The 18,018-nt window shown below is 55.0% G+C and overlaps 1 protein-coding gene across 1 annotated transcript in view; it reads right to left on the bottom strand.

Moving 5' to 3' along the window:
* Window positions 1–3,171: 3,171 nt before the first annotated feature.
* GFRA4 (GDNF family receptor alpha 4) overlaps window positions 3,172–18,018 on the bottom strand; it is a 73,151-nt gene continuing 58,304 nt past the window's right edge. Inside the window, exons 3-8 of the mRNA XM_068149434.1 lie at window positions 15,764–15,844; window positions 12,107–12,452; window positions 9,666–9,775; window positions 8,141–8,275; window positions 7,750–7,907; window positions 3,172–6,751 (exon numbers count right to left, since the gene is read on the bottom strand). Of these exons, the coding sequence (XP_068005535.1) occupies window positions 6,605–6,751; window positions 7,750–7,907; window positions 8,141–8,275; window positions 9,666–9,775; window positions 12,107–12,452; window positions 15,764–15,844 (977 nt within the window). The 3' untranslated portion in view covers window positions 3,172–6,604. The remainder of the gene's footprint in view (window positions 6,752–7,749; window positions 7,908–8,140; window positions 8,276–9,665; window positions 9,776–12,106; window positions 12,453–15,763; window positions 15,845–18,018) is intronic.

Here is an 18,018-nt window from a genome sequence, read left to right as displayed (position 1 = left end):
ATGGCTCCCCAGCCATACTCAGACCTGGATCTGTGACAGAAGTGAGGGTCAGACAAAGCCCCCTCCAGCCCTCTTTTCACCCTGAATAGGGAGAATTCCAGGCTTGCCTGAAGCCAGCTGCTGTGACCCAGAGCAAGGGTCCCCTGCTTCACCCTGTCAATCAAAGCAGCACCTTCTGTCCTGTCTGCAGTCCTCAGGTGCACTGCCAGGTGCCCACTGGCACCCAGTGCCTATCTGGCCCTTGTGGGGCTCTGATGACTTTCCCCATGCCCACACACCGGGGTGCTGAGCTTGGGTGAGTGGCCACCTGCAAAGGAAACATGGAAAATAGATCAAACCTACAACAGTTCCACAGCAGGTTGCAGGTCCAACCAGCTGGGACTTAAACAGGAAATTGTCTTTGTGGCCAAAAAACTCCAGCTGATGAAACAGCCCAGCCATGAGGGGGAAGGAAACTGCTTTGATGAGGCTCCCAAGTCTAGACTAACCCCAGGGGTTGGAAGAGGCCTTTGGAGATCACCCAGCCCAAACCCCTGCTCAAGCAGGGCACCCACAGCAGCTTGCGCAGGACCACAACATCCAGGTGGGTTTGCAATCTCTCTAGAGAAGGAGACTCCACCACCTCTCTGGGCAGCCTGCTCCAGGGCTCTGTCACCCTCACAGCAAAGAAAGTTTCTCCTCCTGTTCAGATGGAACCTCCTGGGTTCCAGTGTGTGCCCATTGCCCCTTGTCCTGTCCCTGGGCATCAGTGATAAGAGTCTGGCCTCATCCTTTTGCCCCTCCTCCTTTCATCAGATCCCCTCTGGGGCTGCTCTTCTCCAGGCTCAGCAGCCCCAGGGCTCTCAGCCTTAGCTCTTCACAGAGATGCTCCAGGCCCCTCAGCACCTCTGTAGCCTCTGCTGGACTCTCTCCAGCACTTTCCTGTCTCTCTTGCACTGGGGAGCCCAGAACAGGACCCAGCAGTCTTTGTCCCCCTCTGCATCCTCAGCTGCTCAGCACAGGCATGAAGACAACTGTGATTTTCAGGAAGAAAAGGGCAGCATTCCTGGGTGCAGCCCTGAACTCCCTTTGTGTTTAGGAACTGACTTGAATTTCTGTTGGCATTTTTATGTAGATTTTGGGAGGTTTTAGCCATTTGTTTTCTAGAAAATCTTTCCCACCCAGAGCTGGCAAGAAAACATTCAATTTGCCTCTAATGAATTTCTCTGTGAGCTCTTCCTTTTTTCTCTCCTCAAGATGCCAAAAATAACTCACAGATGTTCATGGCATATATAGAAGTCTCCTCAGCTGGCATCAACCAGCACCCTCCCTCCTCCTCATCTCCCTTCCCACTGTGCCCACAGGGAGGGTGCAGCAGCAGCCACCCCTACTAATTTCATCCCCCCCATCTAGGGTACCCAGCAGCCTCTATTACAGGAAGGATCTGGAGGTGCTGGAAGGTGTCCAGAGAAGGGCCAGGAGGAGGAGCAGAGGGCTGGAGCTGCTCTGCTGTGAGGACAGACTGAAGGAGTTGGGGCTGTTCAGTCTGGAGAAGGCTCCAAGGAGACCTAATTGTGGCCTTCCAGTGTCTGAAGAGGGCTACAAGAAAGCTGGGGAGGGACTTTTTAAGGTGCCAGGGGGTGATAGGAATGGGGGGAATGGAGCAAAACCAGAAATGGGGAGATTCAGATTGGATGTCAGGAAGAAGTTCTTCCCCAGGAGGGTGGTGAGAGACTGGCACAGGTCTGCTCCAGCAGCCTCACAGCAAAGTTTTTGTTCCTGTTCAGATGGAACCTCCTGGGTTCCAGTTTGTGCCCACTGCCCCTTGTGCTGTCACTGGGCACCGAGAGGACTCTGGCTCCATCCAGTCTGCCCTTCAGCTCTTGCTGAGCATTGCTCAGATCCCCTCTGGGGCTGCTCTTCTCCAGGCTCAACAGCCCCAGGGCTCTCAGCCTTTGCTCCAGACCCCCTCAGCATCCTCAGAGCCCATTTCACAGAGGTGCTCCAGGCCCTTCAGCATCCTCAGAGCCCATTTCACAGAGATGCTCCAGGACCCCTCAGCATCCTCAGAGCCCATTTCACAGAGGTGCTCCAGGCCCTTCAGCATCCTCAGAGCCCATTTCACAGAGATGCTCCAGGCCCCTCAGCATCCTCAGAGCCCATTTCACAGAGATGCTCCAGGACCTCTCAGCATCCTCAGAGCCCATTTCACAGAGATGCTCCAGGCCCCTCAGCATCCTCAGAGCCCATTTCACAGAGATGCTCCAGGCCCCTCAGCATCCTCAGAGCCCATTTCACAGAGATGCTCCAGGACCTCTCAGCATCCTCAGAGCCCATTTCACAGAGATGCTCCAGGACCTCTCAGCATCCTCAGAGCCCATTTCACAGAGATGCTCCAGGACCTCTCAGCATCCTCAGAGCCCATTTCACAGAGATGCTCCAGGACCCCTCAGCATCCTCAGAGCCCATTTCACAGAGATGCTCCAGGACCTCTCAGCATCCTCAGAGCCCATTTCACAGAGATGCTCCAGACCCCTCAGCATCCTCAGAGCCCATTTCACAGAGATGCTCCAGGACCTCTCAGCATCCTCAGAGCCCATTTCACAGAGATGCTCCAGGACCCCTCAGCATCCTCAGAGCCCATTTCACAGAGATGCTCCAGGACCTCTCAGCATCCTCAGAGCCCATTTCACAGAGATGCTCCAGGACCCCTCAGCATCCTCAGAGCCCATTTCACAGAGATGCTCCAGGACCTCTCAGCATCCTCAGAGCCCATTTCACAGAGATGCTCCAGGCCCCTCAGCATCCTCAGAGCCCATTTCACAGAGATGCTCCAGGACCTCTCAGCATCCTCAGAGCCCATTTCACAGAGATGCTCCAGGACCTCTCAGCATCCTCAGAGCCCATTTCACAGAGATGCTCCAGGCCCTTCAGCATCCTCAGAGCCCATTTCACAGAGATGCTCCAGGACCTCTCAGCATCCTCAGAGCCCATTTCACAGAGATGCTCCAGGCCCCTCAGCATCCTCAGAGCCCATTTCACAGAGATGCTCCAGGCCCTTCAGCATCCTCAGAGCCCAATTCTTCCAGCTGCCCTTACAGCACAGGGCCAGGGAGCGCAGCACCAGCCTGGCCATGTGGGCATGAGCAGCCTGGCATCAGACAGGAGCAGGAGGGTCAGGAAAATGCATGTGTGCTTTATTCATGGATATGTTTGACTATTGAATGTACAGAAGAGAGAAGCACAGGTTACACCCCAGCAGCACAGGCAGGCACCAGCCCTCCTCCCCTGCCTGCGAGCAGCTCTCACCTCCCCCTGCTGCCCACCAGCTTATTGCTCTGGCACCAGCTCCACGCTGCAGCATCTCCCACCCTGCTCACACTCCTGCCTTGACAGCCAGGTGGTGTTTGCACAGACACAGCAGTTCCTGGGCCTTCAGGACTCCAAACCACTGGGAACAGTGCTGAGCTGCCAGGATAAAAAAGAGTTCAGTGGCTACAGGGAGTTTGGCTGGTGTTTTCCTGGTGTCTTTGGGGGGATTTTTGCCTCCCCTGACTCTTCTTTGTGCTTATGAAAGTCCTTCAGGTATGGAGTATCTCCTTAAAAAATGCTCTCCCTTGGCTTGCTCAGTCCTTTGCCTTTGCAAGCAGCTGCTTGCAGTTGCAGTAGTGAGTCAAGAGGCTGTAAAATGAAGATCACTTCACAGAGCTCCACAAAGGTCAAATCCCATCCAGAGGAATTCCTGACTCTTCACAAGGCAAAAGAAGTTGGCCACTCCCCCCCCTGGGTGCTGGTGGTGGCTGGGGAGGGATGTAACTGGGTTTGCCTTCTCCAAAAGGACTCAAAGCCATCCTTTGCTGTTGGCAAAGCTTGATCTGTGAGCAGGCTTGGAGGGAGGTTTGCCATGAAACCTTGGCCAAAAGGGTGAAGTGATCAGGCAAAAGTCATGCAGGTTTGGGGATTGCTGCTGCTCTGAGTTCTGGGGGGGGACACAGCCCATCCCAGCCCCCTTGCTCTGTGCCACACTTGCTTCAGTTTGAAGCATGCCCAGCTCATGGGGAACCCATGGCAGAGGAGGACCTGGCCTGAGACAGTGTTTGGAGGAGGCTGGATCCAGATTCACAGCACAGGACAAAGGCTGAGGGCCAGGAGTGTGTTTTCAGACCTGCAGTTCCAACTCTGTAGATGCTTTTGAGGCCCCTCAGCCAAGGGTGTGAGGAGGGAACCCCTCCAGCAGACACCCATGCACACCAGCTCGCTGAGGTTTCTGCAGGGACCTTGGCCAACCTTGGCCATGGGTTTTGAGCTTCTCATGCAGTGCCTCTGTGACAAGGATCCAGGGGAGTTGGCCATCCCCTTCCACAGCCTCGGGGCACTCCCAGCTGTTGGGCTGCCATCCTTCCACAACTAAGGGCTTGAGGAGATAGCACAACAGGAACTGAGGGTCTCATTGGCCTGTGATGCTTAGAGACAACCCCCTCAGGAGTCTTTAATGCAAGATATAAACCCAGGGGAGATGATGGGGCTGGCTCTCGCTGAACTTGTCAAAACCCATTTGAGAGAAATCCACCAGAAAGTGCAAATGGAGCATTGGTCCTGCTCTGGATAACGGGCTGGGTAACCTCTGCAGGTCTTCTCCACCCCCTCTAGCCTACAAGTCTTTGCATCTATTGCTCAGAGCACCCCTGCTCTAAGGGAGAGCTGACGTGGGACTGGCAATCATGCTGACCACCTCGAGAAAGCCTCTCTCTGCTGGCTGGCCATAAGAGCAGGAAACAGGAGAGTGGCCTCTCACCAGCACCACCAGGGAGTTGTAAGAGACACAGGAGCAGAGCCAGGAGGAGCTGCAGGACTGGGTACTCCTGCAAAGCAGCTGACACTTGCAGGCCTGACCCGTGTGGACAGGAGTCCAGCTGAAAACAGGAGAGGTTTCGTGTTGGACCAAAGCCCAAGAGAGCTGCTGCAGTCTCTCCACTAAACCTGAAGCAGTAAGCCATGGAGGTGTTCAGCAGGGAATGGGAACACAAGGAGATGGACTTTGCTGTGCCAGCTGCTGCCAAGCCTTTCTGGGGACCCAGCTACTGAGGAGACAACAGGGTCCCTGGAGGAGCACAAACCAAGCAATACATGAGCTGCTGCCAAGCCTGGACCTAAAACTTGAGGGAGAATCAGGAGCTGCTCCATGCCTCCTGTGGTGGTCATCCTGGGTAAGCATTTATGCTGGGAAACCTTCTCCTGCTCCCTTACCATCACCTTGCTTGGCTTGATCTAGCAAAGGCTTCAGCCCCCCAAGAAGGCACAGAGAGTCCTCAGCTCCCCTCCTTGAGGGAAGCCACCAAATGCTCAGGTAGCCCAAGGTCACACACCTGCCTTCCAGAGGAGCAGACTGAGCCTCTCCACCAGCCACTGCCAGACCTGAGCAGACAGCAGTGCCCTTCACATGCTGCCCTGGGCACAGGTGCCTGCCTGAGCCAGCTCCTCAAGGAGGCAACCGTGGCAAAGCCAGGCCACCATCCAGGACTTGTCTTCCCACCAACTGGCTGGGTATTTCTGTCCCCAAGGTGGTATCTAGCAAACCTTTTCTATCCTGTCTCTTCCTAGGAAATCTGATGAAACCCCCTGCCTGAAGCCCCCTGCCAGACTGCTGGGCACACAGGGGGCACATGAGGAGGGGTCGTGCTGGGTCCACATCGGGTCCTGCCCCCAGGCTCACACCTCCACCCCTCATGGACAAAGGGCAGCTTGGAGTGGGACACTGTTGGCCTCTGGTTGGTTGGATGAGACAACAAATACCTGCCCCAAGGATTTTACAGGACCAGTGAAGAGGGATGCCAGGGCTGGGGCACCAAGAAAGCCAACCACAAGGAGAACAGCACACAGGGGGCTCTGCCTGAGCACCACCAGCACATGGCACACGTGCCTCTAAAGGGAGGACTTGGGGGGGCAGGTGACAGCTGGCAGTTTCCAACTGGTTGCATGCTGGCCATGGTTTCAAGGGGGGGATAACCCCTGCCAGCCAGTTTGCAGCATGGCTGCTCAGTCCACCCCAGAGGGGCTGCTGGATCCTTCCTGGTGAACAAAGGCAGCCAGCTTCCCACTGCCGCTCTGGCTGCCTCACTCTGAACCAGGTGGGCTGCTCTTCAGGTCCTGAGCAGCCCTGGAGAGAGTCTGAACTCCACATCACTTGGAATGTCCTGTCAAGAGTTCCACAACATGAGTCAGGGCTTCAGGAAAGCTCCTGAGAGCTGATCTTTCCAAAGAGTTTCCCCTCTTGGCTGGGGCAGGAAAAATCATTTCCTCTGCAGCTCTCATTTCTTGGCTCAACTTTCTCCTTCACCTTTTCCAAGGGAATTGTCCATGGCTCTGACCCTGTCCACAGAGAGCTGGAGAAGCAACAACCAAGCTGTGAGGTGGAAAGGTGGCCAGGACCAGGAATGAGGTGGTTGTTGATGATGCTGGTTGTATAAAATCAAATCAACTGGCAGAGGGAGGAGGAGGAAGGGATGTCCCCAACCTCACCTCTCCTTCCATCCCCTCCCTCCTCCCCAGAACAGTTTCTGCTCTGCTTGTTTTGTGAAGAAACCAACACAAAGAGAGTCTCTGCCTGGTGTGTGCCCACCCTGCCTCACATCACAAAGAGGCTCAGCACAGCAAGAGAGGGGAGCAGCCACATCTGCAGCGAGGAGGCTGCCCAGCAGGAGGGAGCTGCTGGGCTGGAGGTCCCTGATGACAGCCGAGTGGAGCCCCGCAGGAGCCTCTCCTCTCCAGCCACCTGCAAGAGAAAGGAGGCAGCAGGGGGTGAGTGGTGTAGCTGTCCCCCACCTTGGTCCCTCTGAGGAACCTTCTGGGGCTGTGCAGCCTTCCCATGTGTGAGTGTGCAGAGGGAGGCAGGGCTGGGCTCAACACCCCACCTAGACTAGAGCTCTCTCAGCTCTGTTGGAGATGGTGGTGAAGGCAGCTGGCGGCACACAGCAGGGCCACCCTGTGGGCACAGCACTGGGTGTGCAGCTCACAGGCCTGAGCACTGCTTGGAGAGGTCTTTGTGGGAGGTGGGTGCCTGGATGCCTGCTCTGCTCAGTGGAGATCCATGCAGCCTATGGAAACACTGCTGGCCAGAGTCTTGACCTGGTGGCCTCTTCAGCTGGAGATGTTCCCTGGGTGGAGGACATGCTCCAGCCCCTCAGTGTCCTTCTTGAAGTGAGGGGCTGAAAACTGTGTTGGCCATGCAGCCTCACCAGGCTGAGTGCAGAGGGACAATCCCTGCCCTGGTCCTGCTGGCCACACTATTGCTGATCTGAGCCAGGAAGCCTCGGGAATTCAGTCAGGCCTCTATGTTATGACCTGCAGGATCCTCATCTAACAATGGAGAACCTGTGCTCCAGGCAGCTGAAATGTTTGGCTGAAGCCATGCAGCTGCTCCAGGAGAGTGAGGAGCCAAACCAATGCTCCTGCCTCCCCTTCTACACTGCTGAACACCCCACGGGTTTCCCAATACTTCTCCATAAACCACATCACTGCAGCACCCATGAAAGAAAAGAGAAGGTGGCCAAAGGCAGGAGAGCAGATTCAGCCCTGTGCTTGATGTTGGGGAAGAATATGTGAGGGCATGAAGAAGAGGGTGAGTCAGGAACTCCAGAAGGTGGAGGGGAGGTTGGATGTCTGCTCGTAGCTGAAAAGACACAGATGGAAGAGGGAGTTGAGGTGAGAAGGGCATGGAGGAGATAAAGACACAGGCAAGCATCTCTCAGGACCAGGTCAGCCCTCTCCTACCTTGGTGGGCTGGAGGTGCTCAAAGATGTTCTCTCTGAGGGTCGCCACGGCTCTGTTGGCGTTTCGCTCCTGCTTGTACATCTGTGTGGTGGGGGGGATGGATGGGGCCACAGCTGCATTCAGGTAGGTCCCATTGCCAAAGGCCAGGATGGCATTTTCTTGGGGTGGGGAAGAGATGGAGAGAAGTGTGTTGAGGGCAACGTTCCCAAGGCACACACAGCCCTGCTCCAGCCTCCCCTGCCTGCACCACCCAGACACACGCCCGAGGGGCTCCAGAGCTCCTTTGCTGAAAGAGCAGGGAGCTGGGCACCCATAGCCTGTCGAGGAGCAGGCTACCTTCGCAAGAGGCCTCCCCAGCCTGCGGGGGGCGCTGTGCAGCGGTGACACTTACGGAGGCAGAGGTTGTCGGTGAAGAGGCGCAGGAAGCTCTCACACTCCTCCTGCCGGTTGCCGCTGGCGTTGCAGGTGCACCAGGGAGCGATGCTGGACGTGGAGTTGTCAATGTAGTTGGGAGTGATGGGGCTGCCTGCCGGGAAGCAAGAAGTGTTACCAGCAGGCTGGTGCCTCAGGAAGGGACCAGGATCTCCCTCCTTGCTGCTCTGCTGGGCTGCTGACAGCTCAGCTGAGCCCCTCCTTGACGGCAGCACAAGAAAACCCTTCCAGTGCTGGTGGCATGGGACTGTTTTGCTGCCAGGGAAGGGAGAGGGGAGAGGAGAGAGATTCAGGACGGGGGAGAGGTTCAGAGAGGGGAGAGGGGAAAGGAGAGGTTCGGAGAGGAGAGGTTCAGACAGGAGAGGTTTGGAGAGGAGAGGTTTGGAGAGCAGAGATTTGGACAGGAGAGGTTTGGAGAGGGAAAGAGAGGTTCAGAGAGGAGAGATTCAGACAGGAGAGGTTTGGAGAGGAAGAAGTTTGGAGAGGAGAGGTTCAGACAGGAGAGATTTGGAGAGGAGAGGTTTGGAGAGGAAAAGAGAGGTTCAGAGAGGAGAGATTCAGACAGGAGAGGTTTGGAGAGGAGAGGTTTGGAACTCAGGTTCTCCAAGAACATTCCAACTCTGTACGTGACTGCATTGGAAAAGCCAAACTCAGTCTCCAGAATGGTCAGAGGCAATGGAAGGAATAAGCCAGAATGAAATCTTGACCCAAAAAACTGCCAGTCTGTCCTACTGATCAGGGTGGGCCAAGTCCAACAGCCATTGATGATTCTCTTTGGACTCTGAGTGTGCTTGTGCTAACAAGAGCCAGCTGGGCTTCTGCAGCATCTGAAAATCCAGGGTGACATCCTCTGGAGACAGCCAGGTGACAGTGGATGGTGACTTCCAGTGGCATCACTGGTGGTAGCACCAAGGAACCTCTGATAGAATCACAGAATGGTTTGGGCTGGAAGGGACCCCCAGAGGTCATCTAGCCCAACCCCCCTGCAGTCAGCAGGGACATCCTCCACGAGATCAGGCTGCTCAGAGCCCTGTTGAGCCTGACTTTGAATATCTCCAGGGATGGGGCCTCAGCTACCTTCCTGGGCAGCCTGTTGCAGTGTTCCAGCACCCTCATGGTGAAGGACTTGTTCCTAACATCCAATCCAAGTCTCTGGTTTAGTGTCACGCCGTTGCCCTTTGTCCTATCACTCAGGACCAGATGCCCCAGAACAGACCACATTGTTCCACCTGAGAGAGAAGCTAGGATCATGCAGCTCCTCGTGGTGCTTGGTTTCTCCTTCCCCTGCAGCTAGCCTGATGTTACCCCATGCTCGTGGCTTGGACTTCTGCTCTAGTCGCTGCAGAGCCAAGCCCAGCATCTCCCCGGGATCAGCCCCAGCTTTCCCCCTCGCAGAGTCAGAGGAGCTATTTCCCACCCAGAGGAGCTGTTTCCCAGCCAGAAAGTGGAGGATAGCAGCTGGAGGACACAGCCTGTGGCCTTACCTATGATGCCTGTGTAGGCCAGCAGACAGGCAGCGTAGCTGTCCCTGCGGCAGCCGCTGACAGCCTGCGGGGAGGGCTGGCAGTTGAACTGGAACTCGGCATAGCGTGACCTGGGCAGGGGAGAGCACAGAAGGGGACATGTTAGCACAGATATCCAGGGCAAAAAGCTCTGGGGCCACAAGGTTAAGGAAGATATGGACCCACCTGGGTGGGTCAGGAGGCGGCCATGAAGATGATGATAGAATTATAGAATAGTTTGGGTTGGAAAAGACCTCTAAGATCATGGAGTCCAACCGTGGTCAGACAGCTGGAGCACCTCTCCTGTGAGGACATGCTGAGAGTTGGGGTTGCTCAGCCTGGGGAAGAGAAGGCTCTGGGGAGACCTTATAGCACACTTCTAGTAGTAAAAGTGGGCTACAGGAAAGATGGGGAGGGTGTTTTGGCAGAGAGTGCAGTGGCAGGACAAGGAAGCCTCTCACAGGGCATCTGAGGTGCTTAGGAAACCCAAGCAAGCACTAGCACTGCTGCCACTTGAGAGCAGTTCATCCATGTCTCTGTTTCAGCCCTTTAGACGACAGCCTGCAGTGTCTGAACTGTGAACCTCAGCTGCTGGCTCTGCCAGGGCAGTCTCAGGAAAGCTGAGCATGTTGCTTCTCCCAGGCTGCTTGGATCTTCCAGACGTTGTGTTGCTGCTGCTGGTCAGTGTCAGCACTCTGACTTGAGATTTTCTGCCCATTTCTCTCCCCCAGTCTTCTTCCTTCCTCTTTGTTTCCATGCTTGCCCCATAGCCACATTTCTCCTAAACCATGGCCAGACAAACTGTTTTTTTCCTGCATGATTTAAGGGAGGAAGGCACTGAGGGGTTTGTGTTACTCATGTCAGCAGAGCCCTCACCTCTGGCTGGGAAATTCAAGGGGTTACAGCTGTGGAGAAGCTGCAGGAGGACAAAGCAGCACAGGCAGGGGCAGCCCTGGAGTATTTTACTCCATTTCTTTGGACTGCTATGATTTGTTACTGCCTCTTCTCCCGGTTTCTGCACGGCTAGCTCTGACCGGGTCACACATCAACCCCTTGCTCCCGCCGCCTCTCCAGAGGATCCTCTCTGTGATATATCCAGAGACCAAAGAACCAGATAATGAACAGCTGTGCTGCTTCCAGGAAACAGCTTCCAGCCTCCTGGGAAGCAGCTCTCGCCCCTTTGATTCTCTTCTTCCCCGCTGTGCCCTCTTGTCTTGCTAGGGAGAGGCCAGCACCCCTCCATTTCAGGTTGCCTGGGCAGCCAGGGGAAACCTGAGCAAGAGCTGGTGTGGCTCAGGGGCTTTGCATCCTGCAGAGTCAGCTCTGGATGCGTGGCTCCCTTGTTCTCCTCCATCCATGGGGTGCAGAGGGATGAGGGTATGGTCAGGCTTTGGAATGGATTGCCCAGGGAGGTGGCAGAGTCCCCATCCCTGGAGGTGTTCGAGAGGGGATTGGACATGGCACTTGGTGCCATGGTTTCGTAGTCATGAGGTGCTGGGTGACAGGTTGGACTTGATGATCTTGATGAGGTCTCTTCCAACCTTATTGATTCTATGATTCTATGAAAGGTCATTTGGATGTGGTGCTTGGGGCTATGGTTTAGGGATGAACCTTGTAGGGTAAGGTTAATGGTTGGACTTGGTGATCCTGAGGCTCTTTTCCAACCTGAATGTTCCTGTGATTCTGTGGCATGCAAAGGAGCCCCTCAGGCCACAGCCTGTGTCAGTGGGTGGTGGTGGGATGGGTGCCTCTGGGTGAGCGCCCTGTGCCTGGCCACTGAGCTCTCCCTGCTGGATGAAGCCCAGGCTTGGCCAAGCCTGCACACCAAGAGTGGGACGTGCAAAGGAGCCCCTCAGGCCACAGCCTGTGTCAGTGGGTGGTGGTGGGATGGGTGCCCCTGCGTGAGCACACTGCTTCTGGCCGCTGAGCTGTCCCTGCTGGATGAAGCCCAGGCTTGGCCAAGCCTGGACACCAAGAGTCGACATGCAAAGGAGCCCCTCAGGCCACAGCCTGTGTCAGTGGGTGGTGGTGGGATGGGTGCCTCTGGGTGAGCGCCCTGTGCCTGGCCACTGAGCTCTCCCTGCTGGATGAAGCCCAGGCTTGGCCAAGCCTGCACACCAAGAGTGGGACGTGCAAAGGAGCCCCTCAGGCCACAGCCTGTGTCAGTGGGTGGTGGTGGGATGGGTGCCCCTGCGTGAGCACACTGCTTCTGGCCGCTGAGCTGTCCCTGCTGGATGAAGCCCAGGCTTGGCCAAGCCTGGACACCAAGAGTCGACATGCAAAGGAGCCCCTCAGGCCACAGCCTGTGTCAGTGGGTGGTGGTGGGATGGGTGCCCCCGGGTGCGCGCCCCGCGCCTGGCCACTGAGCTGTGCCCAGGCTGTGCCCATCCTCCTGGCCGCCCAGCGGGCCGGGCGCAGGCTACCTGCAGACGTAGTTCTCGCGGCAGGCGTCCAGCGGCGCCAGGCAGTTGGGCTTCTCCTTGGACTCGTAGGAGCAGGCGGGGACGATGGTCTGGCGGCGGCGCTCGGCGCAGGCGGTGTCGTCGCAGGGGCAGAAGAGCAGCTCGTGGGTGTACTCGGGCGGCACGCGGTCGAAGAACTTGCGCAGGGCCTTGTGGCACTTGGAGCGGTTGCAGCCGTCGGCGCGCGCCAGGCGCCGGATGCAGAAGGAGACGTACTCGGTGCGCAGCCGCTGGCACATCTCGTCCACGTTGCAGGCCTTGGCGGCGTCCAGGCAGCGGTTCACCTGTGTCACCTCGTTCTCAGCCCCTGGGGGATGGAGGGAGGTGGTGATGGGGCCCTGCGCCGGCTGAACCGCCCCACGCCCAGGCTGTCCTCCTCACCCTGCTCCCATCCATGGCTGCTACAGTGAGACCCAGGGCAGCGTGCAGGGTGAAGCCCACATCTCTCTGTGTCCTGGCAGGACCAAATCTCCTCTCCCTGCTTGCCTTTCCCAAGAGAAGGCATAGCCACCCAGCAAGCTTCACACCCCAGAGCCTGCTCCACCAAGCTCCACCAAGCTCCTACATTTAGTGAAGTTTCCTCTACCCAGGGCATCTCAGAACACTTTACCAACCTGAACAAACCAACCCCAGGCCAAGGAAGACAGCAGTCATCAGAAAATGGATCCACTTAGGACCATAGCTGGATCCACCAGCATGATGAGATCTCTCCTGACGGACCTTCCTTGTCCAAAACATTGCTCAAGGTCAGGCACAAGGACGGGTGATCAGCACTCATCCTTGCACCTCGCTCTCTACCCAATGCAATGAATTTTCTCTGCTTTCTGGAGAGTCAAGTCTGGCTTTGACAGCAGCTTTGCTACGTTCATCCCAGAACCTGCCCAGCCAAACAGGAGCTGTCTGGGTCTCAAGGCACCTCTGACATGCCCTACCCAGCCCAGTTCTGCCCAGTATGGTATGTCCTGAGCAGAAACAGTGCCTTCACAGGATGAAGATCAGAGCTACCATCCGACCTGATGCCCCTGAGACCTCGAAGCTGCCTGCCTGTGAGTGTGGGTCTCTCCTCACACCCTTAACAGGGTCATTCCATGAGCAGCCAGGGTGGGAGAGCAGGGCTGTGCTGCAGGAAGGCAGGAATGAAAGCTTACAGCAAGGAGGACAATCAAGAAAAGAAGGCAAAAGCTGTGGTGATGGATGAGAAATGCACTGCCCTTGGTAGGCACACAAGGGTCTCTCGAGTTGATGTGCCAAAGGCCTCCTCTGCACGTGTTGGGGACAGGTGAGGGGGAAAGGTATTTGTGGAACACTGGTTCTAGGGTTCATCCAAAGATGGATGAGGATGTTTCATGCAGCAGGGAAATGCTACAGAGCTCCTAGCAGGAGTCAGTGGAGACATTAGGCTCTATCTTATCAGAGAGATATGATGAGGATTCTCCAAGCGTGAGGGAGAAAATGAATCTGAAGCCATTTTTCACCTCTCTGAATTAAACTCATGACCTGAGGCACACTAGAAGGACTTTCTCCCCAGCAGAGAAGGATTTTTTCATAGAGGAAAAATCCCCAGGGTGATAAATTTCCAGTGCAGAGTCAAGCCCTGTCTTTGGCCAGGATAAAACCAGCCAGTCCCTGCTGGCAAATGTTTAGACACGGGCAGCCTCTCTGAGCACCCCAGAACTGGCTGCCAGCCTTCCTTCTCACTGATGTTATCACACAACCACACAATGGTTTTGCTTGGAAAAGATCTTTAAGGTCATTGAGTCCAAACTTTAACCCAGCACTGCCAGGTCACCCCTAAACCACATCCCTCAGCACCAAATCTCCATGGCTTTGAAACCCCTCCAGGGATGGGGACTCCACCACTGCCCTGCACAGCCTGGTCCAGGGCTTGACAACCCTTTAAGGGAAGCAATTGTTCCTCATGTCCAACCTAAACCTCCCATGGTGCAACTTGAGCCTTTTTCCCCACCAGGCACCTATTCCACTGCTCCTCTGAACACCTCCAGGGAGGGGGCATCCACAACCTCCCTGGGTAACCTGTCCCAGTGTCTCACCACCCTCCCTGCAAAGAATTTCTTCCTAATCTCCAGGCTAAATCTCCCTTCCTTCCATCTTGATCTGCCATCTCCCAGTTTATAATACAATTAAATAATACATAGGGAATAAACCAAAAAGGTTAAGCCAAGATACTTCATGCCCCTAGACAGATGCTGAGTCCTCTGGTACGTTCTCCTGCTGCCCTAAGCCCATTTGCTTTGCTGCCCAGTGGGTTTCAGTCTGCTTTAAAAGCCTGACAATGCCTTAACTGGGCATGAAAATCCCCATCCCTAGAACTCACCGTGCTCTGAAGAGCCCTGTGGGGCTTTAGTGAAAAGGGAAAAGCTGTAGCAAAGGTGGCCATGACCCAGCAAACAGCTTTGTGCACACTTCACTTCCCATGCTCAAATCAGTCAAGTGGAGTCGATAAGAAGATGTGAGGTCAGGGAGCAGCCCCCTTCTCCTTGCTGCTCATATTGTTGAGGGCGGATGGGTTCATTTGCTCCTGGACATTTTCACCTAACAAGTGCCTCACCATTGTGTGGACTGCAGGCATCCATCAGCTGCAGGGACCTGCTGCTCTTTACTTGCTTGGGTGCACTCCAGCAGTGGATGCCAGCCAGAGGCAGGGGCATGTTTGGGAGGAGCTGCAGCAGCACCACTGTTCTGGCCCAGCTGCCAGAGACACACGAGGACTACATCACCTGCTCCCAGATGGGATGGTTTAGTATCAAAAATCACCCTCAGGAAAGCTTCCCCATGGCTGTGGTGTGTAAGTAAACACTGGTTGTGGTGGCAGCTGTGATGTTGGTGATGGATGGCTTAGCAGCTACTGCACTGACCTTTTAACTGCTGAGCCAGGGGTTCATGCCCCCGAGGGGGTTAAAAGGTGTCAGGCAGCTCTGCTTACATTATTAAGTGGATTGCATGTTGCAGAGCAGAACATAGATCTGAGTCCTGAGGTTGCCTTCAGAGCACAGGGTTAAAGGCTGTGGCTGGGGTCGACCTGAAGGTTGGGTTATTGACCTTTTTGCCCGCAGAGTGTGGCCCTGTGACCAATTGGAAGTACATTCTCATATCTAACCATAACCAAGCACCCCTGCTTGGCAGGATGTCTGTGTGGTGGATGCCCCATCCTTGGAAACATTCAAGGTCAGCTTGGACGGGGCTCTGAGAAGCCTGCTTTGGTTGAAGAGGTCCCTGCTTGCTGCAGAGGATTGGACAACATGACCTGTAAAGGTCCCTTCCAATCCAAACCATTCTGTGATTCTCTGGCACAGGTTATTTACTTGCTATGGAGAATCAGCCCATCTGTGATGGCTGATGGGGAGAGACCTTCCTATGCCCCTCAATCCCAGCCCAGAATGGAAAAAGCCACGTGAAGAAAATCTCCAGTGCTTCTTCCTAGGACCTGCCCTTCTACCAACAGTTTAGCACAAGAATGAGAAGCAGCTCCTCGGGAAAATGACTGCAAGATCTCAGCAATGGGATTGTGGGATTGCCTTGTCCACAGCATTTGATCCCACAGCCAGTTCCCCCCTTTTGAACCCAGCAGTGCAAAGGCATCTTCCCCCCACCACCTACCTGCGGTGATGGATGCCAGCCGGACGTAATCGAAGCCTCTGACGAAGGGCTCATAGGGGGAACTCTCCAGTACATTCATGCCTGTGTTGAAAAGAGAAGGCAGTGAGAAGGCAGCTGAGGCTCTTGAGGGATGTCTGCCACGTCTGAGGTTCAGCAGATGCAGTGCAGGTTTGCATGGGGGGGTCCCAAGCAAGAGGACACGTGCTCTAAGGGCTGTGAGTAAATGGCTCCTCAGAGTCCCAGGAGCCGCATCCTTAGAGAAGGCTTTTGCAAGTACCTCACAGCTCTGGAGGAACTCTTGGGGAACTGATGAGCTGCAGCCCTCTGTAGCTCAGGTCTTGGCCTCTTTACAGGGGTTGCAAATGAGGACACCAAACTGTAGCCCAGGCTCTTGTTGCTGGGCACTGCCTCCATACATGAGGTTTCCATCACCATTGCTGTTCCCTACATATCCCTCCCTGGGTCAATGGCTCTCACCTGTTTCTAGAACAGCTCCGTGTGTGGCGACCTGCACACCTTCCTGTTTATTAACCTCTCTCCCCTTCTCCTTGCCACCAGCCCTCTCCTGCTTGGCACAGAGCTAATGACCCAAGACTCCCACCGAAACTTCCCCTCTCCATTTTGAAGTTGCTGGGAAGCTCATTTTCTTCCGTCGGTGCTTCCCTTCCCCGCACTCAATGGGCTGTGGTGCCCCTCCAGCCTGATGGATACCAGGGGATATTATTGAAGCAAACAGCTTGCTATCATTTTTTTATTTTATTAGCCATTTAGATGGAACAGGACAGCAGCAGCAGCAGATGCACTCTCTGGGATAAAAGGACCATCAAACCTCCTGCTCCAGGCATATGCTGATCGCCAGCTGCGGTCAGGAGAAAACGGCTCCCAGGGTAGGGAGCCCCCTGCAATTACCACAGGTGCATTACAAGGCAGCTTTACACCTCCATTGAAATATCTTGCATCGTTACTGGCTGGAGCGGGGCCCATTTGTATGTTGCAGCATAGCAGTTTTATGTCCCGATGATATAGCACCTTATCAGAGGATTGTTATCGGGTTGTCATCGCGTTATTGTGCCTCCAAATGGGAAGGTGGCTAAACACAGGCGGGCTCAAGAGGAGCTGAGTAAATAGTGTGCTTTGTAAATTCCCTGAGCACACACTTCCACAATTGATTTTATGAGAGGGCTTCTAGGAAGCTTTTTACAGCCTCCTGGGTAGGTAGGACTGAGAGACAAAGCTCTGCACGGAGCATATGGGTCGGCTTCCTTGCTCAGTCAATTAAACACGTGTAAGGACTCTGCAGCATGTGACTGGTAGGAAATACACCTCCCCAGGGAAATTAAGGCAAGGAACCCAAAGGTTTGCGAGTGTCAATCTGCAGTGCACTGCAAGTGAACTTCACTCATGAAAAATGTGGGACTCAGGACATGACAAGAGAGGAGAAGTAGGGCAGAGTCTTGGAAATCTCCCATAACAGCCCTATCAACAGCCGTGCCCGAGGTCCCAAGCTGCTGGGCAGGAAGCTCAGCCAACCTCCAGCACTGTCCAGCACTCATCTGCTATTCTGCATCTGGAGACCACACTTGTGCCCTGCCTGCTCCCAGTACTCCCTGCCATCCTCTCACTGCTCTTCTAGCTGTGGTCCCCGAGCTGGAAGTCCTCCTGACACCCCTGCCCTGGTAAAATGAACGGAGAGGCTGGATTGTCACCTCTTCCCCAGGCTTCACCTCAATGCAAACAAAGTCACCTGGTACATAATTATGGGAAAGATGGGATCCTAGGGGGTGCTGAGGTTTCAGTTCATAGCACCACACTCTGAACCCTGCAAGCTGTGTCACCTGAAAGCTTTCTGGGAAGGTGCCCAAGCAGCTGTCACTCTGGCAAGCCTGTGCATCCCAGCTTCCATCCTCTGTCTTGCTTGGCCTCTTGGCCTGTGCTATCACCCCTGCACCTTCCCTTTCACCTTTCAGCCAGCAGTGTTTTATTAATCTGCTTCACAGCCCAGGGCTGGAAGGTTCTGTTTTATTCCCTGTTTTAATTTTCATGGTGCATAAAATACTCACCAGCCTGACAAGGAAGAGTTATGATCACTGAGGTGCACGTTAACGATGGCTCCTAAAAAATGTCAAAATGCAAACTCACTAAATGCTGGCTCTGGGAACACTTGGCACTCCAACTTGATGTCACCAGCCCCAAATCTTCACTAACCCAGACACTGCTGCGTCTGAGAGCCTCCAAGGGAGTGAGTTTATCACTTT

The sequence above is a fragment of the Melanerpes formicivorus genome, unplaced genomic scaffold (genome assembly GCF_026170545.1).
Source record: "Melanerpes formicivorus ecotype bairdi unplaced genomic scaffold, bMelFor1.0.p_v2 SCAF_18, whole genome shotgun sequence".
NCBI classification, from domain to species: domain Eukaryota; kingdom Metazoa; phylum Chordata; class Aves; order Piciformes; family Picidae; genus Melanerpes; species Melanerpes formicivorus.
The sequence above is the reverse complement of the archived record's forward strand: the minus strand, read 5'-3'. Positions and strand labels throughout refer to the sequence as shown.